Source organism: Vespa velutina, chromosome 4, assembly GCF_912470025.1.
Source record: "Vespa velutina chromosome 4, iVesVel2.1, whole genome shotgun sequence".
NCBI classification, from domain to species: Eukaryota; Metazoa; Arthropoda; class Insecta; order Hymenoptera; family Vespidae; genus Vespa; species Vespa velutina.
Window position 1 is genome coordinate 10,796,574 of NC_062191.1, and position 22,624 is coordinate 10,819,197.

At 27.5% G+C, this 22,624-nt stretch overlaps 3 protein-coding genes across 13 annotated transcripts; 1 reads left to right on the top strand and 2 right to left on the bottom strand.

Annotated features, from left to right (window-relative positions):
• Nucleotides 1–2,223: 2,223 nt before the first annotated feature.
• LOC124948385 (tripartite motif-containing protein 2-like) lies at nt 2,224–12,939 on the top strand. 8 transcript variants are annotated; one of them, XR_007100702.1, is made up of 12 exons: nt 3,684–5,152; nt 5,720–5,882; nt 5,957–6,130; nt 6,255–6,458; nt 6,551–6,799; nt 6,891–7,077; nt 7,175–7,611; nt 7,731–7,913; nt 7,995–8,102; nt 8,245–8,316; nt 8,419–8,523; nt 12,805–12,939. XR_007100702.1 is itself a non-coding variant. In XM_047491915.1 (11 exons), the coding sequence occupies exons 1-11, from the start codon at nt 3,221–3,223 to the stop codon at nt 8,655–8,657; spliced, it is 2,103 nt and encodes a 700-aa protein (XP_047347871.1). In that variant the 5' UTR covers nt 2,224–3,220; the 3' UTR covers nt 8,658–12,009. The 8 variants fall into 8 exon arrangements, 6 of the variants coding, with proteins under 6 accessions (XP_047347871.1, XP_047347876.1, XP_047347873.1 ...); XM_047491915.1 differs by lacking the exons at nt 3,684–5,152; nt 12,805–12,939 and adding an exon at nt 2,224–3,240 and having other exon boundaries at nt 8,178–8,316; nt 8,419–12,009; XM_047491920.1 differs by lacking the exon at nt 12,805–12,939 and having other exon boundaries at nt 3,685–5,152; nt 8,419–8,556.
• Nucleotides 11,353–15,823, bottom strand: LOC124948384 (DNA replication factor Cdt1-like). The gene is made up of 6 exons (XM_047491913.1): nt 14,708–15,823; nt 14,392–14,641; nt 13,951–14,287; nt 13,681–13,863; nt 12,997–13,238; nt 11,353–12,928 (listed from the first exon to the last, which is right to left on the bottom strand). The coding sequence occupies exons 1-6, from the start codon at nt 15,517–15,519 to the stop codon at nt 12,560–12,562; spliced, it is 2,193 nt and encodes a 730-aa protein (XP_047347869.1). The 5' UTR covers nt 15,520–15,823; the 3' UTR covers nt 11,353–12,559.
• A 1,457-nt stretch (nt 15,824–17,280) lies between these two features.
• LOC124948386 lies at nt 17,281–19,902 on the bottom strand. Of its 4 annotated transcripts, none has more exons than XM_047491922.1 (3): nt 19,639–19,871; nt 18,243–18,463; nt 17,361–18,168 (listed from the first exon to the last, which is right to left on the bottom strand). In XM_047491922.1, exons 1-3 carry the CDS (start codon nt 19,756–19,758, stop codon nt 17,835–17,837), a joined length of 675 nt encoding a protein of 224 aa, XP_047347878.1. In that variant the 5' UTR covers nt 19,759–19,871; the 3' UTR covers nt 17,361–17,834. The 4 variants fall into 4 exon arrangements, 2 of the variants coding, with proteins under 2 accessions (XP_047347878.1, XP_047347879.1); XM_047491923.1 differs by having other exon boundaries at nt 19,699–19,869; XR_007100704.1 differs by having other exon boundaries at nt 17,281–18,463; nt 18,539–19,902.
• Nucleotides 19,903–22,624: the final 2,722 nt, after the last annotated feature.

A 22,624-nucleotide genomic window follows, 5' to 3' on the forward strand; every position in this document is an offset into this window, starting at 1 on the left:
GTTAAATCTCTCTTTTCATATTTTATAATTACACAAGGAATAATTTGTATATATAATATATGTAATAGATACGTAAAATGTACGAAAGTCTATATCACGATGCGTTTAAAATTTGGCTAATTGTAGAATCAACTATAAAAATTATTGATATCAGTGAAATCAATATTCGATCAACTTAACTTTATAGCAGTATAAAACGCTAAGCATATCAATAATAGTCTGATCAATAATTATAAAATTTATTGGCATATAAAAGTATATAGTATATCGAGAAGTATATAGAACGTGGATTGCGATTTATAAGTACAATCTTAGCAAAATGGAAACTTTATTGTGAATTATAGCGGATTTTTAAATTGATAAGTAGAAAAATGTATTTTAATAAATTGTCATATCGCGATCTTCGAACATTTCAATTCTGTAATAAAAGACATTTTAGTTGAACATAAGCTACATTCTTCTATTTAAATCAAGCCTGTCAAATTTTATATATACATCGATTATAAATTTTATATATATATATATATGATATATAAAATATATATTATATATATATATATATATATATGTATATATATATATATATATATGTATATATATATATGGACCAATCTTCGGCAGAATAATCAGAAGAAATGACGCTGAAGACAATGCATTTCCATATCAAGTATCCATACGAGCTTTCACATTTGTGAAATTATTAATAAACAATGAATTTTTATAGCAACTCATTGTCTTCATAATTCTATTGATATATTTGCAGTAGTTGGCGGTAATAATATTCTATCAGATAAAATAATATTTTCTAACGTCCTACTATAAATGTGCAAAGTAATATATGATTAGTATTTAATCAACGTTATTTTCATTTTTAATGTGTATAATAATGTTTCATTTATAGGTGGCATATCGTATGGGGTGAAAAAAATGATAGTGTTAACCTTATTGTAAATGACATTGGTCTGATAAAAATTGTCGGAAAATTTGAATATTCTAATGCAGTCATTCCTATTCCTAGATAAAGACATTGATGAGACGAATTGTACTGCAATATTCACTGGTTGGGGAGAAACCAAGGTAACAGTCATCATCACAAATCGAAAGTATAAACGTTTCAAAACGATTCATCATTGATCTCTACTTATCAGTCATTGAACTATAACATCTCGTTCTAGAGATTACTATTAAAATAAAAGAAACATATATAACATTATGAAACATTTTAAAATACGGGTGGAAGAAATAATTGCTTGTAAATAATAAATATAAAAACTGTTGAATTGCCAAAATGTCAGATGATATATCAATCGGTTAAAAATACCAACATTTGTATAGATAATAACTATACACACGGTATTTGCTATGTATTTTCAACTTTTGAATGTGATCCTTTATGAATTTTTCAACTGCATATAATTCTTTTATCAAAGAGTAAAAATACAATAATTTACTTTTAAGGTGATTCTGGTAGTCCACTTGTCTTAGACAGTGTACAGATTGGTTTAGTCTCTTGGGTTACACGATGTGTTGAAAGATATCCGGACGTCTACATTAGAATTTACAGTTATATAGATTGGATCATATCACATATTAGCTAACTTTGTATTAACGAAGTGAAATCCTTCGGAGTTGATATCCTTCCTATTCATTTGACAAACAAAATAATGAGATTCTGCACGAATTGATTAAAAACAAACTATAATCTTTTTATTAGCATCGATCGAAAAATATAATTATTACAGATAAGTATAATTGATCGAAAATTGGTCGTGTTTGGATATTTCTAAATTTTTATCGATAATGTAAGAGTAATCTAAAATACTGTAATAGATGTTTGCTAATCTGTTTTTATCTTATAACGTGTTAACCATAAATTTACATGTTTAACAATAATAAATGTTTATTAATAATAGAAACAATGTATTCTTTTTAGACGATTCTTCCTTCCTACTTCTCTTTAAACGCGCTTACAATAAATAATTGTTTAGTATGTAAATGTACATAACAAACTAGAATTGATAAAAAAAAATCTCGAGATCTGATAATCTTAAGGGTTGTCTTTTGGCTCTACATGATAAAGGCTTTCGATCGAAGTCGCTCTAGCTAAAAAAATTCGCATAGATACGATCGTGAGTCCATCAAGTGGCGTGTGACCTAAATAAAACGGCGCATGCCCTGACGTTCGCAAGGACAGTTTCGAGGGCGTGTTTTCATCCCCCGACCATTCCAAGACTCGGCTTGAGATCTCTTGCCATTTGTAACATTTTGTTAGTGAGTGAGAGAGAGTAAGAGTGAAAGAGAAAAAAAAAGAAAGAACGAGAGAGAGAGAGAGAGAGAGAGAGAGAAAGATGGAAAAAGTTGTCTAATTAAAATGACAATTTAACCAGCTGAGTCACTCGCTTCGTATTTCTCTATTAAGATAAAAAGAAAATCGATAGAGGAATGCTACGGTCTCTTCTGTCGTGTCAACCTAGCTCGGACCTCGACTGTCGTCCATGATAAAAGGAAAAATGCAACGAACGTGGCACAAGATTTGATTGGAAAATCCTCATCTTGACTTCAATATTATGCCAACAAATTGAAAAGAAGAAAGACACACCAATGAAGTTCATCAAGTTTCGTAAAATGAAAAATGACATGTGTTTGTTGAAATTATAGAAAGAAGAAAAAAACAAATAAAAGAAAACCAGTGTTTTCTGAGTGTTTTTATAACTGAAAAAATCGCTACATCCGAAGTTTATTTAGTGTTTCTTTTTGTATTGTTGAAATTATCGATAATGATGATGATGATGATAATGATGATGATGATGATGATAATGATGATGATGACGACGACGACGAAGACGAAAACGACGATGATGATTTACCAAGTTTTCTTTTTTTATGAAACCTAAATAATATTATAAGATTTAGATTATCTTATTCCAAAGAGAAATCAAAATATTAAGTTTTATATCGCACAAATAAGTAAAGTGTTTCCAAATCTTATGTTATTAATATCTTAATATTATACATATATAAAAAAATAAAAAAGTTTTCCAATTGTATTCAAGAAGAAAACGTATTGATTAGTTTTTTCTAAACAAAATCAACGACACGATTACATATGAATTAGAAATGAACATCATGCGAGCAATAATGTAATATTTACCTCATAAACAAAATCCATTATAAATTGCATAAAGTAACACTGAAAATTGAGAATATCAACGAAGTCTATATGAGCTGCTGCCCCTTCATGTAAGTATTAAAATATTAAAATTATTACAGGTTACGTGTTACTTTATATAATGCGATCTATCTATAATATACAGTTATCATATATATGTAATCGTTTTAGATTAGGAAAGCTAATAGAATAGACCAATAGGATTATATTAATAATTCTTGTCATGTTCAAACATTCTTATTAACGATTGTGAATAGCATATTGATATTAATTTTGCAATTACACCTATGAAAAATAGTATTGCCTATCGCTAACTGAATACGTATTGCTGCTTCATTTGCACATTTGTATTTCAAGTAATTTATTTTCTTTATAATTTTAATAATTTTTACGTATTAAAATAAATTTAATACCCTATTAATAATTCAAATATATATTTATAAAAAATGTATAAATCTTTTTGTAAAATTTTACCATCAGCCACAAGACATATATATTTTTAATAATTTAATTATAAGGTGTCATCAAAAAGAAATTAAAATTAGTTAATAAAAAATTGGTAAAAAATAACATTTTTACAATGACATTACATACACTCGAAAGCACGCGTAAGATTCGTTACGTTTCAATTTCGCGCGTAACAGGTTTCTATTCTTTCCCGCCATGCTGTTTTCTTTCGTTCTTTGCTAAACTTCTCGTCAATGAACCGCTAAGCAGAGATAAGTTCACAAGCTTGATATCATTTAAATAAGTACTGTATTTAATATAAAAAGAAAAAAATATATATTTTTTGTTTATTAAAAAACAAAAAAAAAATGAAAGAAAAAATCCATATATGAAAAATGAACATAAAATATCGAGTTTGATTGAAAATTGTGTGAAAGAAAAAATATATGAGTAGATATGAGTACAAGAAATATATAAGAAATTAAAAAAATGTGAGAAAGAGAAAGAAAGAGAGAAGATAAAAGATTCTCACAAGATGATTATGATAGAGAACGAGTACGAGTAAGAAAAGTAAAAACATTGAAAATGATACCAAGGATTCGAAATAATAAGAATTTGAAGATCAAAGTGAGAATAAATCGATGAATAACGACATTCAAGAGAAGATCTTAGAGAGATAGGTTGTAAGGGTCTGTGGAATGTTATATAGTCGGCTTGGTCCGTCCGATCCAGAATAAAGAATCTCAAAGGAGAGTGAGCAGAGAGACAACAATGGGTGCACTGCGGCGAATCTTCGGATCGGCGCTCTTTGTGTTACTCGTACGGCTTCCTTACTAGTGCAAATGTCGTTGAAAGAGTCCGAACGTGTACTCCCGTAGAATTATTCATCTGTCACACAAAGAGAGAGAGAGAGAGAGAGAGAGAGAGAGAGAGAGGGAGAGAGAGAGAGAGAGAGAGAGAGAAAGAGAGAAAAGATAATCTACGTATGATGAGCTCGTAAAATGTTCCGTTTGTTCGTTTCGAAGATGTGGCGTATTTTGCGTGAAATTTAGGTTTTGAATCTTTAAGTCTACAGAAAAAAGAAACGTATTGTTCGAAAGAAAACGATCATGGCCATTTCGTGGAAATTATCGAAATAACTTTTTTCTCTCAAGTTTCTTACTTTTTTTTTTTTAAATAGCACGTGTCGCGCGTCGCGTCTTTTGATTTACGCATATTCGTTTGATGATCGATCGATCTTTTTTTGATTGAAACATAAAACAATTGTTATCGATAAAAAGAAGTTTATGTGTGAGTAAAGATGAATGTGTGTGATGGTCAGTGACGGTAAATGACGGATAAAATGACGGGTACTTCAACCATGTTCTAGTGTTTATTTAATTCATTTTTGCTCAATCGAATATTTTTGATAATAGTGACGTTTCACGTGCTTTCGAAAACGTGTGCCATATACAAATTCTTACATGGATGTATAACATTCTGAAAAATACACAACAGTTCAAACTCCATTATGGATGCATTACGTTTAGCTGTGCAGTGAGTTTATAAACGTTACGTGCATTTGTTTTCATTGTATTCTTCATATTTTTAATATTTTGAGCCAAGCGTTTACTTATACAGCACTTCGTCAATATAGCGAATTTCTGAACGAAATAGCATGCTAATGTTTGATTTATACTCAAAGTAGACAAATTATGCTGCTTCAAAGTTTAAGTTAGAATAATTTATACTTTTTTATATTTAATTTATAGATATTTCAAAATTAAAAGAATATGTTTAAAAAATAAATAGCATCAGAAATTGTATGCTATACATAAAATTAGTACATATATAGGTAATACATGCAAATAATTTGCATGTATATTTTGTCATATATTTTGGTATAAATCAGAGCAATATGCTCATACTTAATATTTCTTAATTTTATTCTATTAAAATGATACCCATAAAATAGATATAATTTTTATATACTTACTTCAAATTTAAATATTTGTAATAAATAACAAAGCTTTCTATATTTAACTCGTTATTTTTAAAACTGAATCTATGTAAAATATTAAGCCATTTTTTAGGAACTATTTTATCATTTTCGGTAATTTGTAGGACACGGCTAGGGGAGAGGATGGTCAGCATGAGCTCCATGCTTGTGGAAACAGTCAGTATAAATTATGAAGATTTTAATGAGAGTTTCTTAACATGTGGGACATGTTTATGTGTTTATGATGGTGGGGAACATACTCCAAAACTATTACCATGTTCTCATACGGTATGTGTTTAAATATATATATCCAACTGATAACCTTAATCAATTTGTTTTGAATACTTTATATATTTTTCTAGGTATGTTTACATTGTTTAACAAGAATTGCTGCATCACAAACAAGAGAAACTGGAGCATTTCGATGTCCGATTTGTAGAGAATTAATAACTATCCCTCGTGGAGGAGTTCCTGCTTTACCTCCCAGTTTTCTTGTCAACCAACTTCTTGATCTTATGTCCAGACAGAGACGAGAGGTATCATATTACATCTGTTACATATTCATTCTCAGATTGACAAATTTCGGCTTAATACTTCTAATACAATATTAATTATAACATGATATATATTTTTTCATAAGTATAAACTTATTTATTAAAGGTTATTCCAAAGTGTTCAGTACATATAAATCAAGAATTGCTATTTTGTGAAACTTGTGATACAGTTTTTTGTACAATATGTACAAGTGGTACACATGCAGGTACATCGCCAGGCTGTACAGAACATACAATTATCCCTTTTAGCATTGCAATAAAACGGATGTCTGAAATATTACTTTATAAAGCAAATGAATGTATATCTAAGGTAGGGAATCATATATTTCTTTGTTCTTAAATTATCTAGTGTAATTTTTGTATGATAAAGTAGAAAGTGGTTAATATACAGGTATATTTAAGTTGACACAGGCTCAAGATTCTGTGAGCACAGAACTTCAACGTTTAGACGCTGCTATGGAAAGATGTTTACATGCTGTTGATGCTGAATTTGCGGATATTATTTCTAAAGTAGAAAAACGTCGTGTGGAATTACAAGCTGCCGTTAGTGCTGCTGTTAGAGATAAAAAGCGAGTACTTGAGGAACAACATGCCGCAATAGAAGCGGAAAAAAATAAAGTTGAAAGAGAATGTGAAGGATTGCAATATCAAGTATACACATACATGACTTTTTTTATATTGAATGTATTTATAAAAAGCTGTTTATTATTTGTTAATTTCAAATGTTGAAATTTTTCTGTAGATTGAAGTTCAAAATATAACGCAACGAATTGGAAGCTTATCTGATCAACTTGATGCAGCTACAGCGCTTAGTGAGCCAAGGGAAAATGCTTTTATTACATTTGAATTTTATCATAATAATGCATCTATTGAATTAGAAAAGGCACTTAATAACTTAGGAAGAATACGTTCCAGTACAACATTACCTGGTAGTTTATAATTAATTATTATATAGCATAATATTTTGTAGATACTATTAGGCATAGTTATTATATAAAATAAATTCGAATTTTTAATATTTAACAGGTTTATGTAGAGCTAGACTTAAAGATCCAGCAATAGTTAAATTGCAAGGAGTTGTTGTAGTTGAAACAGTTGATTACCATGGTCATCCGCGTAATGTTGGAGGAGATCCTATTGGAGCAGATTTAATGCTAGCAGATAATATTCAATTAGAAAATCAAAGTCAATCAATTGAAACTGAAGTTAAAGACTTAGATAATGGTACTTACGAAGTACTGTTCAGGCCACCATATGCTAGTCGTTATATTTTAAAATTATCTGTATTCGAAAGACCTATTAAAGATTATCCATTGTTCTTTGATGCCACGGAACATAATGAGCCAATTAGAGTCTATGGAAAAAGAGGAAATGGTGAAGATGAATTTCATCAACCAGTTGGAGTTGCAATTGATGATAATAGATATGTTTATATTTTAGATACTGGCAATTCACGAATCAAGGTGCGTATGTATCTTAAATCTGTTTAATTCATCTATCATTTATTCCATTTGTATTGTTTTGATTTAAAAAGAATATAACATCTAAATATTATTAAAAAGTTTGTTCTTTATCGTAACAGGTACTGAATAGTGATTTAGAATTTCAAAGACACATAAACAATGAAGGCTTGGAAGGACGTAGTTGTACAGGAATTGCCATATCTCAACAAGGTCTTGTTGTTGTTAATTGGAGAACACGAAGAATCACAGAAATGAGTATACTAGGTGATACAATTCGATCTTTCTCTCATAATACTTTTCAAGTTAGTACATTTGTTCATATTTTATAATCTCATATAAATATATATTGTCAATATTATTTTAAGTTATATTATTTTGTATAGGAACCAATCGATATAGCAGTAGATAGAAGCTATGGACATATACTTGTCGCTGACAATGGACAAAGTTGTGTTTTTGTATTTGATTCTGATGGTAAAATACTGTTTCAGGTTAGTCAATAATTTTATAAGCTAAATCTTCAGATATTAAACACATTTTATAAAAAAGACATTACTAATAAACAGGTTGGTAAAAGGGGCACCTTTAGATTAATTAGTTCTGTTACTGTTGGTCCTGCTGGAGAAATTTTAGTTGCTGATAGTCGAATTCAAGTATTTTCTGCTAAGGGTGACTTCTCTGAAGAAATATATGCTGAAGGAAAAAGTAGTTACATTTTATTACATTGTATTTATATATTAGTCTAATCTAAATATTTTTATATACTGTATATTACAATAACATATATATTTTTATTTTATTCAATAGATAAAGGCATATATGGTGGTATAACAGTTGATGCAGAAGGTAGAATACTTGCTACTCGTACAGATAAAGGTCGGAGCATCATTCAAGTGTTAAAGCTGGGAGGAGGTAATATTTTAACTGAAATTGATTCTCATAGTTCAAAATTACGACGTCCATCAGGCATTGCGGTATTAGCAGACAATCATTTAGTCGTGGTTGACTTGGGTAATGATTGCATAAAAAAATATAGATATTGGTAAAACTTGTTCTTAATTGACAAATTTCACTTCGCGACTGAATAAAATATAATTATAAATATGCCAAATGTTCTACAGTTTTATTAGTTTCTAGTTTAATAGCTTTTAAAATTCTAATGTTAATCATATAATAACAGTTTTGATACGGATTTTATAATTTAGTCTGCTTTGTAAATAATTGTATAAAGCGAGTCTAATAGTTGAATATAAATACGTTTAATTTGTCACTTAATTCAGATTTTACTGACTCGCTTTTATAAATTTTCTACTACTATCATATGAAATGTGACATGTTAATTCTGAGTGCTCTGTACTTACACTATACAAGCAATGAAGCTTATTTATATTTTAAACATCCTACATCTCTTTTTTTTATATATCTCATAGAAATAATAATGATATATACATTCAGGCATAATAATTATATATTTTTTAAAGTATAGTTGAACAAAGCACAGGATATTGTTTACATATGTAAACAAAATGATTTATATTTAGAAAATTCACGATTTAGTAATTATTATTACAAAGACTATTACTATACATACCAATTTAATGTGCTTCAACTATGTTTAAAATAGTAATATGATACTGCCCTACTGCATTATTTTAAACTCAGAGCAAAACATACTCGAGAATCTCATGTTTTTTAACTAATCAATATTTGCAGATAGATTATATATATTATACTTTATTTTTAGCTGTCATTTCCTTTTTCTTCTTTTTTTAATATTTCGCTTGATTTTTAAATTACTATAAAAAGTATAAATAATTTTTTAAATAGAATTTCCTACTTTTCGTATGTGTCATACAGAAATATCAGGTCATAATAACAGCACTTTTGTACATATTAATACATCTATGTATGTAACTTACACACCAAAGCTTGACTTCTTCTGTTAACAAAAAGCAATTAAGGCCTTGAGAAACAAACTTATTTCTTAGTAATATTTTTTAGGAAAAATAGTTATTTTTTGCAAAATCTGTACACAAAAAAATTATATTTGCATTTTCATTATTCATTTATTGATCTTGAATCTGTGATGTGAATTATATTGTTGATTATATGCATAGATTAACTTAATTTTTTTTAATGAATTTTGCATAAAAAATTTCAATAGACTGACAATTTTTATTATAATTTGCAATAACAATGAAAAGGTATGTTAGAATTTGATTTATATTTTTACAGTATTACTATAACTCTTATTGAAAACAATATTAGATAAAATGCAAGAATTTCTAATCTCATATAAAATGAGATAAGAAATTTAACTTATATTGCGATGAGTTAATAATTTTATTGGAATTTATGAATTTATATTATCATGACACTTAATAGAATTTAATTATAGATTATAATACTCTTTTTTACAAGTTTATATTAGGTAACAAGTTTTATATTATATAGACACCTTACTCGAGACATATTTAATTATTGTTATTGAAATACCTAGGTACAGATAATGTTATTTACAATAAAATGTAAATGCAAAGATAGATGCCCTGCATCATACATATCTGTATATAGATCAAAAAATTGTATATTTAACTAAATATATATTCTACTTATATTTTTCACGAAAGATTATGGTATACAAAGGAACGAAAGTTTCTTATAATTAAACTTTTAACTGTATTTTTTGAAAGAACACACAATGATTGAATGTTTTTTGAATTTTTAATTTGAATATTTTTTACATTCACTTTTTTGATTTATTTATTTATCGAACTGAAAAAATTAAATATTTTTTGTACGTAAATATTAACGTTTGAAAATACGTATAGTATTAAAACAAACAATCTGCACCTAGGTACACAAAATATATGTATATCAATGTATTATGCCAAATATTATTTTTTTTCTTTTATGTTTACATGATTCTTATATTTTTCTCACATACTGATATTTTGAATTTTCTGAATAGAGTATGCAAAATCACTGTAATTGACCATAATATCGCTCTAATTGTCTCCCTTTGTTCTATGTTTTAATGTGTTAATTAAAATTTATTTAACTTCACTAAATGATTTGTGTTTCATTTGTAAAAATATAATTTCAATTAGAATATTTTATATCATACATATGCTAGTACATATCCTGAAATGAAAAATTATATTTGGTTGAATTTACTTAAGAAATGGCAAAGAGAAAGATTTTTGTTATTATGTGCATTTAATACTTAAATTTTGTATGTAATCTACATTTGTATCTGTTTCTATGTATCAAGAATCGTTCGCTATTTTTATGAACAATATCATTAGAGAGTGTATACATAATGTTATATGTCGTGAAACTTGAATATGATACATATAGCAGAAGCATTTACAAAATTTCTTAAGTAAAATATTACTTTGCCTCATGTACTGAAGTTACTAATGTGATTAGCATGCACAGGCATACACTTATAATAGTATCTCTTGATTTACCTTTATTATAAATATTATACAGTAATATTTTGTCGTTATTAGGCAATTATTATAAAAAAAATTTTTAAATGATATACTACAGTTGCCTATTATGTATGGTAAGCGATCAAAACTTTTATAAATGTATCTTAATATGTTATGATACATATAATTTGGCTCCTAATCAGGAATAAATAAATCAAATATATAATTATTACAATACAGAATATAGAACTGAAATAGTTATAAATTGCCAAAGTTCAGTTGTATAAATAAATATAGGCAATAATTTCAAACAATATCTTTTTATTTTTTGGGACTGAATTATAGAAGTACAACATTCCTTGTAGACTGCTTGGCAGACTTTAATATAAATAGATAGATATGCTATATATACATATATGTTTGTGTATGCATATAATGAATAATTACAAATGCACCGATGTATTAGTCCTTTAGTGCAAAACATGGCAGTGCCTTTATTGATAAAAATTTCCATGTAATGTGCCTATTATGATTCATCATAAGCCATTCGGATTCGTTTATAGATTTTTGAAAAAACGAATAATGAACTTTAAAATAAAAGAGTCATAAAGTTCAATTGGGACATAATGTTATGAAATGGACTTATGATTTTATGAAAATAATAATATTCTTAAATTGTACATTTCCCGTTTCTAAAACAGATGATTTAAATATTTTATTAAATTTTCATGTTACAAGAAGCATGCTATAAACATAGAATCTGTTGTAAAGTATAGATCTGTTATTTTTTGTAAAGCATAATCTGGATAATATAACTAGTATTATTATACTAATATTCAAACTTTGGCAAAATTATGAAAGTTTTTAAAGTTAATGTAATTATAACTATTTTTGTTACAATCATAATGTCATTAAATGTCATAAATATCATAAGCATGTATAAATTGGATCTAAATTTAGATTTGATGTGGCAGTTTTACTTCTTGATCCTTTAATCTAGTCGTATGCTATTTGTAGTTATAACTGATGACCTAATGTTATATATTATGTGCTGTTACATAAAATAAACATTGTAAATAAATACGTAATCATAGTCTGTGAAAAGTAAGGTTCCTCATTTTCTTTTAACTCAATATTTTTTTAGTAATATTATTCCTTACATCAATAATTTTTATAAAAATTGGATGATAATAAAATTAAAATATATAAATATTTTTCATCATATATATGATGTAAAATAAATCTCATAATCTTTAACCGATATTTAACCAATAACACAAATTAAAAAATTTAATGTTTATATATTATCTTTATTCATGACATATGTACCAGAAAATATACTGACTATGCATAGTAAAATTACATGAGAAGATAACAATTCCAAGATGCTAATTCATTATTATCATATCCATGCCAATATACCATAAAAAAGATTACATAAATATATTACAAAAAATTAATGAATATAAATAAAAATTGAATTTTATATTAATTACGTTATTATATCGACATCATGATGTAGTAACTTTATCGTTAGCCACAATTTCTAACATTTTAATTACTTTATTTAAATCAACATCTTTTGCAAGCTTTAAGTAATCTGTTTTTCGCACATTATGTATACTAGCCCAAATAGGCAGTAATTTACATAATTTTCGCACATGTTCCTCTAATTCAGCTGTAGTGAGTTTAGTTCTAAACGAATTATCTAATTTAGTTAATACATGTTCTAAAGGTAAAACTCCTTTCTTTTCAGCTACAAAAATACTACGGAGAATCTTTGCTAACTCAGGTAATCTAGAATATAGAGTCGCTTCTTTATCTAGATCTGGAGTTCGAGTCATCATTTCTAATGCTTTAGCAGCTTGTTTCGCACGTACCTAATAAGATCAAATTGTAAATTTCAATAAAAATTAAATTAAAAAAAAAAAAAAAAAAGAAAACTTACCTTTTCAAGAAGAGCTTTTGGAATGCCCTTAAATGTCTTAGCAAGATAGCTTTTTTCTATAGTTGGTGTAATTGGTGGAGTATTAATAACAGTAATATTAACTTTATCTATAGTACTGTTAGTAGATTCATTTGTAGAAGATATATCTGGAGATTTAGATTTTGACACCATTTTTGCTTCTGCTAATCTTTGTAAAGCTTTTTCCATTCGAGTATTACAATTGAATAAGGACTTTGCTTTTTCTATAAAAAAATATATATGTATTAAAAAACATCAACATGAAAGAATCTATGTATTCCTCACAAATCAATTGAAGAATATGTTTTATTTATTTAAAAGATCTTACAAATTCTACTTAAAAGTTGTTCTTTGCCCAACGAGACTTCAAAAACATTGAAACACACATTCTGCACAAATGATTTCTTAAATTCAAATTCCAGAAACGTGAAAATTAATAATTTATAAAAAATACTAACTAAATTATAATATTAAAAACAACATTCAACTTTCAATTTAAGATTTTTTGTCTAAGATATTCTTTTTTCCATTTTAAATCTGTATCGCATTATCAAGAACTAACATGAAAATAATTGCAATATTTCTATAATATAATTTCTATAAATATTAACACCATTACACACACACAATGTTTATTTAATGAAATCATTGTTAATACAATCTTACCTAAAACATGTTTAGCAGAAGTGGCCTTTTCTGTATTAGGTGGTTGTGGCAATGCAGATTGCTCAATAGGCTTGCAACTTTCAACATCAAACTCAGGATGCCAACGTATAATTTTTTCTTTAAGAATGATTATTGGTTCATCTAATTTTAGCAAAAATTGCTCATGTTCTGTTTTAACTTTATCTACAATACATAAATAATATTGGTATGATTTATAATCAATTAATCAAGTTAATCAATAATCAGAGGATAAAAAATAATTCAAATTACCCAACAAAATATCATAAAATTTTCTTCTTCTTTGTAGCAATATGTCCGGAGTCATGCTTACATCTGTTGCTGCCTGCAAAACATTGTCCTCATTTGATCCATTTAATCCATCTTTTGCTTGTACAATTGGTGTTAAAATCAATTCATATTTATCTTGTTTAGATATCGAACCAAATGACCTAACTTTCTCTTGATGAAAAATATAAGCATCAGGATAAACAGTTTTTATTTGTGATAAATGTTCTAATGTAAAGTTGCGTCGTAAAAGTTCTTGAATAGCTGGCTTCAATTTTTTAAATGTTATTAATTCTTTACGATTAAACATCATAGCAGAAACCTAAAAATATCAATAATATGGAATATTATTTCATGCGTAAATTAATATAATACAATAATAAATTACAATAATATATTACAATAAAAAATGATATATTCATATACCGTATCAATGCATCTAAAAATTTCTGCTAAGAACCTATAGTTATATGGTAAGGATAATCCTGGTGTACCACTTTCAGCAAATGATAAATATCTTTGATAAGCTGGAGTTTTATCAGGTTTACTTTTTATCGGACTAGTAGATTTCTTAGGTTCAAATAAAATACGACGTTGTGGACTCGTTTGAGCTAAGACTTCACTTTTTATCGGACTAATTAAGATTTTACTCGGCGATTTGAAGTTCTTTTGAGGACTGTTATATAAAATAAAAATTAAGATGAAATATAAAAAGATTCTAAATCTTATAGAATGCATTTACCTGACTGGAATTTCAAGTTCAATTTGTTCAAACCTCTGTATTTGAGGTTTATTAAGATCATTTTGTTTCTGAAATACATTTAAATGTTGATCACATTTTTTAATGCGATCAATAGAAGCTTTTAATTCTGTTAGTCTGCTAGACCTGTTAATTCTATTTTTGATCTCATTCAAATCTAGACTTTTTTTAATAGAATCATCTCTAATTGATATCATTTTTGGTGTAGTACATTCAATAGCAGTTGGTTCATTTTGTTCAATCATTGTAGTCTGTTTTTCCTCTGCTACATTTTTCTTTGGCGTAGAAGGTTGCTTCTTCTGTGGACTCAAAGTACCTTTTTTCTCAAATAATACTTTTTTCACTTTTCCTTTTATTTTCAAATTTCCATTTTTCATTTCAGCATCATTACTTATCTTGAGAAAACTCTCACGAATATCTTTTTGACCATTTTGATTTGATTTACATACTTGAGTTACACGTGAGCGAGTAATAACTTTACTTGTCTTCTGTGCAAAAAACTTAGAATCAACTTGAGTATGGCACATAGTAGAATTTACTTTAGAAGTAGAATTATTAACATTGCTTGTTCCTTGCATCAATATTATTTTTGAGCTCGTTACTATAGTTTTTTCTTGTTCTTCAGGTAGAAGTTTGGACGGTTGAAAAATTTGGATTCTCGTTTGAAGTTCACTCTCTTCATTTATTTTCATATATTCTTGATCCAATAATAAAACTTTAGATTTATTGCGTAAATCTTCATTAGCTTGTCGCTTACGCGTATTAAAATAAGCCGTTACTGATGGCTGTGACATTGCTCTCAGTTTAAATATATTTATAAATATATATTTTTTTCTCGTGTACTCTAATAGATTAAGTGATTCATATATTTCGGAAATCTTTAAACTTTTTCACTCTTATTTTATACGCCAAAACATTTCCGTTAACACTCTTCTCCGTATTTACAGAACTAGTCAGTTTTAGTGCGAAAATTGTCAAGATATTTTAATTATGGAGTTTTAGGGGAAGAAAACATGCAGCCCGCCATTTTCCAACTAGTTCCTTAACATAAATGTGCATTTAAGAATGCAATTTCATTCTCTCCTTTCTCTCCTTCTCTTCTATTTCCTTGTTTATCTTCTATTTTTCATCGAACGTTTTGAAAAAAAAAGATTTAATTTGAATTGCTACTGGATCATTTTTAAATAAATTTAAACTAAATTAATTTTACAATATTCGTTTATTATAAAATATAAGTAAATATAAAATAATTCTTTAATTTTCAAATGAACCTTATCATGATTTCAATAATGACTATAATTGCAATTACAACCATATTTGTTGCATTGTTCTATGTGGTAGAATATTTTTTGAATAAATTACCTATTTATAACACAATTAAAAGAATCTCTAATTCAAAAATATTTAATTATTGGAAATCCCTAGATATTTAAGAGCAAAATACACAAAATTTCGTAAAAATATAAGGCATAAATTTATGATGTAAAATGCCTTAAATACCCTTAAAATGTTGAATTCAACCAATAGACCAATTATTGATAATATCAAAGATAAATTTACAACTTATTTTATTTTATAAAAATTACTATGATGCTCCGGTTACGCGCGCTTTGGCGTTGTAATCGCAATATCAAAAAAAGAACTATGCTGCCTAGCTAGTTTCGATATCTGCTTTAGAAAGAAAGAACTGTGACTTATGAAAATGTAGATTCTTGAAATTTGTTCTATGTTCGACTACCTAACTATAGAATATAGCTTAAATGATTATAGCCGGTGTGTAAGAACAAGATTGGACTAATTGCTACATTACTTCTATTCATTCAATGAGAACTAATAAAGAAAAAAATTATAGATTTGCTTGATAGATCTGTGGGCATACTAACGGACTATATAATCGAATATTTCGTTGGTGAACTTGGTTTATTATACGTAGTCTATTACACGAAGGAAATAATTTGGGCAGCATATTTGCTGAGGAATAGTCTTGATAAAAACAGGATTACCTCGCAGTTCTATGACCGCAGTAGGGTTTAATTATAAAAATATAAAAGATTGTGTCCTGCTAATATCGATATCGCATTTCATAACGGACTTGAAAATTCAATTATTAGCGAACTGATCGAATCTGTGAAAGCATTTATTAAAAAATTATAGATTCGTTTTAAGTCAATTAAAGCCAATGAAAAAAATGCTTAGAATGATGTTTTAAAATAGTTCATATAATATATTTATGTTTGATAGATGAACAAAATTTTTGTAGAAGAGTTATTCATTAATATATCCTATATTCGTTACATTGCACTAGTAGAAATGAAACTTTTGATATATTTAAAAGAAGTGATATCAGTAGCAGTCTTAAAATAAGAACTGAGTACATCAGTATCACATAACGAATGGTTAACCTTATAGCACAATTGTGCCCATAATTATGAAAGTGGTCTAAGTCATATATTTCTTGTTTCGAGATATTTATTCAAATTATGCAACATTTTAATTTAGAATTTTACTAGTCTTTATTAATAGAAACTTATTATGAATATGAAATTTTGTGTGAATTTCATATGAAAATGTTTTTAAAGTTTGAATTGATTTAGGCTATTTTCAAAATTAACTGAATGTCCTATAAATGACTTAAAGTAATAAAAAACTACGATTTTTAAACAATAATTTTAATGAAATAATTCATGAACATTTATTAATTATTTTTAAAAAATAATCCACTTTTATCATTTGAGGCTTTATAATAAACTCATTATGAGTTTTTAAAATTCTTAAAATGTTCTGGGTTTTTAAGATTCTTAAAAATTGAAGGGATGTTTGATAGTAAACACATAATATCTTTATGTTTTTCTTCCATTACTGGACTAGTGGTGGTGTATAATGGAAGTAATTTAATATTTCCGTATATTTTTGGTCTTCCTCTTTTAGGTGAAAGATCCAAAACGTGGAATTTACAACCATCTAAAGAAGTTTTATAAAATATCTTATAAGGTTCATTTTTTAAGAATCTCATTCATTGAATTTGCAGTCAAGAAACAGATTCGCCCGCGGTATTTTTTACTCTTCTTGCCGTTGACTCTTCTAGTGGTTTCGTTAAAATAAAATCCGCCTACGACATTCGTTTTACCGAAAATGTATTTCTTCTATACTTTTCTATTAATTCATAATAATACTTAGGGTTGTATAAGTAATTTGATTTTTTAATTTTCATTTCTATCAACCCAAAATCACGGTAATTCGGTAGAAAAGAATGACCAGATACCAAAAATTTCTGGTCTATCGCTTCATCATTATTATTTAATGACTGAGCAATTTTCATCCATGTCAATACTATTTTAATGTTACGATTTTGGCCTGAACAAGCATTACTGTAAGCTATTACGTGTTTTTGAGTAGTTATATCCTCCATATACATTAAAATACGCGATGCTACTTCCTGAAAGCTTTAGTTTCATCCCATGCATACATCTTGACATTATTATCATGAAGATTATAGAAACCCAAGTTGTATACGTACATATTTCGTTTATAATAAGCTAACGAAACAGAAAGTTTTGGATACGGGAGTGCTTTTTGCAAATCAAATAAGATTCCATAATATTCCCTGGGATTTTCTTTTGATTTTTTTTGGTCTTCTGCAAGATAGTTTTTAGCTCGTTCGATATTTTGCAAATGTATATCATGACTTTGTCTAAGATGTAACTTCTCTTCCTCATTACTGCTTGCTTCGATTTTTCCCTTCAATAAATCACATTTTTAGCACATGTCTTTTCGAGGAGCATAGAAATTTAAATTTAATTCAATATTAAATACTTTCCTGTAGATCCACTCCTTAACAAATAATTGGTTTTTTCCTCAAATTTCTCTACATATAGGCTATACATTTTACGAATATCTGAATCAGAATTCAAATATTTTCGACCAGGAATGTGATGAGCTCTAGTGTAGTGGCTCTCATACATATTCTGGGAAACTTAAAATATGTTCTCATACAGCCTTTATTTTATATAATTTATATAATTTCTTTAAATTTTTGACTTAGACCACTCTCATAATTAACACTAAATGAATTCCATATAATGTTGAAATTACAACCACTATCTAATGGTTTATTTTTACAATATCGTATAAATTATATTGAATTAATTTAATTTAAAATAATGTGGTGTGAAATAACTGATAAACTCATAATTTTTAAATTTTGATTTAGACCACTTTCATAATTATGGGCTCACTTATTATAGTATATTATTTTGTGATGAATATTTAATTCAGAAATATTGAGGCATTTAAAAAATATGACGATGTTAGAAAAAATAAATAACAGACGGAGAGTATCCAGATTTCAATGAATCAAAAATTTATAAAATTAAAGATAACATGGAAAAACATGACAATTTATTAGACATAACCAATAAATTAGCTGCTGATGGAACATTTTGAAAAGAAATCAAAGAAGGTTAAAAATTTGTAAGACCACCAGTTGATATTTTTAGGCTAGTATCAAGTCCGATAGAATATACAAAGCGATATATTATGAAAGAAAAAGTAAAAACTGCATTTTCTGTGATCATTGGCCACAGTATTATAAAATATAAGAATTTACAATGAAGCAAAAGTATTTAGAATGTTGAGGACTAAATGGAAACTAAATGCGGCAAAATGAGATCCATTGATTGCTCTGCTTAAGAGCACCAGAAAAGACTGTATATGGAGCAATTATATTGTTTCATTGAAGATATAGGAATGTCTACTACAGAAAAGTCAAAATATTTTAAAAGTTCTGCAAATGGCGGAAATTTGTCTTGCGGAAAAAAAATATTTTAAGTAGAAGAAATATCTACTTGAGCTTATACCGGCATGGAGGATATTATAATATATATGTATGCTGAATGATGCAAATAATGTAATACTATTAGCAGAAGGACAGCAAGAAATGAGGGAGATGTTAAAAGGAGTAGAGATGTACCCACATAGAAAAAAGCTGAAACTAAATGTAATAAAATTTTCAAAATGTCTGGGTTATAGCACATCCCAAGTACACAATTAAAAATTATTTTAAGGTGTGCACAACTAGGATTAATGTTATTACTATCAAAGGGATGATGTAGCTGTCCACACCTATAAGAGCGTAATCGAAATTATAAAGAAAAATAAGTGACAGATGTTCATCAAATTTCGATTGAAGCGTGTAATTTCAGCGACATATATGGACAAAATATGAACTATAAACGCAAGCGGGAACACAGTCCCGCCTATCATGCGCCTATCGTATCGGTGTATAAGCTTGGATATATTTCTCTTACTCATAACATAACAATCGGGTTCGTATGGTAAGTAGTATTAGTACTTGAACTCTCATATTTATATATTTCTTTGATAATGGCTTGTATTTCGCAGTGATTTGTGCTAGATACGACGTCTATAGGCATTTGTCTCACGGCAAATGCATAGAAAATAATAAATATAATTAATACACGTAATAACTAATATATAAATTTGCGACAAAAAACAAGATTTTGTTGAATGTTTTATTAAAAATAATTAGTGTTATATGATATATATTAATATTGTAAATAAATTATAAATTAATAATATATAAGTGAATAATTAGTTGTTATTATATTATTATTTTATATATTATTATTAGAGTAATAATAATAGTAATAATAATATTAAGTGGACTATTCCTATAAGAGAAATTATTTGGAAGCCTACTCTATCTGTGAAGAAAACGATTATTTAATCATATCTATAAGTTTTGAATGAGAAACAATGGCACATCTTTTAACAGATATGCTAATTCATTTCTCAAAAAATTCAGAAATTTATTCGCACTTAATCAATGTGGTAAACAATTTGGCTCTAATAACATATCATTCTACATGGCTACCCTTCATCGCATATTAACTGCAATGCTGAAAGGCAACTTTTGGAGTTATGTATGAATTTTCTTATACCCATACATGATTGCTACGAATATTAAAAACCTCTCGTAAACGTCGCTTCATTAGTCTACAATATTTCTGATGGAAACAAATTATCTTTTTGCATTGTATGCACTGATAAAATTCTACTCCATTTTCATAATTACCTGTTCTTGTATTCGTGTATAATGATATAGATGTCTGTTATCAGCCATATAGTCGACTGAAAGCCAGAAAGTTTGCCATATAGTCGACTGAAATATTCGTAATTGATATGAAGCTCTAAGAAGACTTGATGTAGAATTATTATTAAAAAATTCAGTATTCTTCAATTGGTTACATAACTTCATAATTAATTTACAAGTCTTCAAGTTGTTATATAATTCGGCAAATATTATTTTCTTCACGAAGTAGTACATTTTTTTGGACACAATTTATGGACACTGTACGATGTTGTATTATTCTTTACGGTATGTGTGATGATATTCTTTAATAGCTGCATGGGCATTGTCATTACAATAGCCGTGCATATCTGCTATTATCATAAATACATTATACATCATAAATAATTAAGGCATCTTGGTAAGAAATCTATTAATAGTTCTTTTTATATATTTTCCATATTCTTTACAATTTATCAGTTATAGGCATTAAATAAATTGTTGTATTAGTGAAAAGTAACATATGGAGGGTGTCTCCATTGAGAAAATGTCTATTGGTAAGATTAAAAGTCTCCAAGATATGTTCTTTTGAATCTTCGCAAAATGTATTGACTATAAATATTGTTGGCTAGCGACTTAATATGTGTTTCGATTCTTCTTTTGTAGCCATTGATTACCTTAATTATCTTTTCTTGTATCGTAGAAATATTTAGATCCTTCCTTATTTTTTTATTGATATATCATGGAACATTCATAATTATGCGTAGTATGACAGTCTGTTGGGCTTTGATTATGGCTATGTGAATTTTCGTTGCTATACTCCATAGTAGTATCCCATTTTCCCAGATGGATTTGATTATTATTTTATAGATTAGTAGTTTGTTTCCGTTTGGATTTTTTATCGGTTAGCTATGTCATTTATCTTTTTTTTAATCGAATTTATTCGATTTTAGCAGTGATATAATGTTTCTATGTTAATCTAGAATTTCAAATACTTAATCGTTTTTGTAGTTCAAATACTTAATTGTTTTTGTTTGCGGAATTTCTTTTTTGTTTATTTGAATTTCGACACTTGATTTTTCCTTAAGGTGAACGTGATGTGTTTGTACTTAATAGTATTTATCTTTATTTTCGTTCTGCATAGCCATTGTTTAAGAGAGTTGATTTGTTTTAATATATTAGTTGTTTGTTGCGGATATTTTCTTATGATAAGGATCGCTGTATCATCTCTAAATATTAGGATTACATTATTGGTCTTTGTTGGTATGTCCGCACTCTAATTCGTTCAATATATTAGTCCTTGATTTTTATATAAAATGTACGACTAGAAAGACAAGATTTTAGAATTTGTAATATAAGAGTAGTGTATTTTGAGTGTTTGTAATAATCCATAGCGTCAAACTTCGTCGAAAGTTTTCTCTATACCTATGAAGACAGCTATATTATACTTTTTCTCTTCTAAAGCTGTAATTACTGTATTAGTTAGACTGTGTATTTGTTCAACGATAGAATGCATTTCTACGTCCGAATTGATGGTCAAGGATTAGTTTATTGTTAGAAATAATTTTTTTCATTCTTTTATATATTATTTTCTTCAGTAATTTTGATAATAATGGTAAAAATAATATCGTCTATAAGAAGTATAGACGTGCGGGTCTTTATTAGATTTGGAGAGCATTATAATTTCTGTGAGTTTCCATATGCTTGAGAAATATTGATGGATGGGTAATAAATATTGCACTAAATATGATCGTTAGACTTTTAATTGTCTCAGGTTCTTTTAGTGTTCTACCATTTATTAAGTAACCTTG

What these genes read in the sequence shown, in the direction of transcription:
- LOC124948385 (XM_047491914.1), top strand. Translation starts at nt 5,127, where the DNA reads ATGGATGCATTACGTTTAGCTGTGCA. An exon ending in GCATTACGTTTAGCTGTGCA is followed by an intron (nt 5,153 to 5,719) that starts GTGAGTTTATAA and finishes GGTAATTTGTAG; the next exon opens with GACACGGCTAGGGGAGAGGA. An exon ending in TATTACCATGTTCTCATACG is followed by an intron (nt 5,883 to 5,956) that starts GTATGTGTTTAA and finishes ATATTTTTCTAG; the next exon opens with GTATGTTTACATTGTTTAAC.
- LOC124948384 (XM_047491913.1), bottom strand. Translation starts at nt 15,519, where the DNA reads ATGTCACAGCCATCAGTAACGGCTTATTTTAATACGCGTAAGCGACAA. An exon ending in GAACTTGAAATTCCAGTCAG is followed by an intron (nt 14,642 to 14,707) that starts GTAAATGCATTC and finishes TTTATATAACAG; the next exon opens with TCCTCAAAAGAACTTCAAAT. An exon ending in TTCTGCTAAACATGTTTTAG is followed by an intron (nt 13,239 to 13,680) that starts GTAAGATTGTAT and finishes ATTTTTTTATAG; the next exon opens with AAAAAGCAAAGTCCTTATTC.
- LOC124948386 (XM_047491922.1), bottom strand. Translation starts at nt 19,758, where the DNA reads ATGTGCTATAACCCAGACATTTTGAAAATTTTATTACATTTAGTTTCA. An exon ending in TTGCTGTCCTTCTGCTAATA is followed by an intron (nt 18,464 to 19,638) that starts GTATTACATTAT and finishes GATTTATTGAAG; the next exon opens with GGAAAAATCGAAGCAAGCAG. An exon ending in GCTTATTATAAACGAAATAT is followed by an intron (nt 18,169 to 18,242) that starts GTACGTATACAA and finishes ATGAAACTAAAG; the next exon opens with CTTTCAGGAAGTAGCATCGC.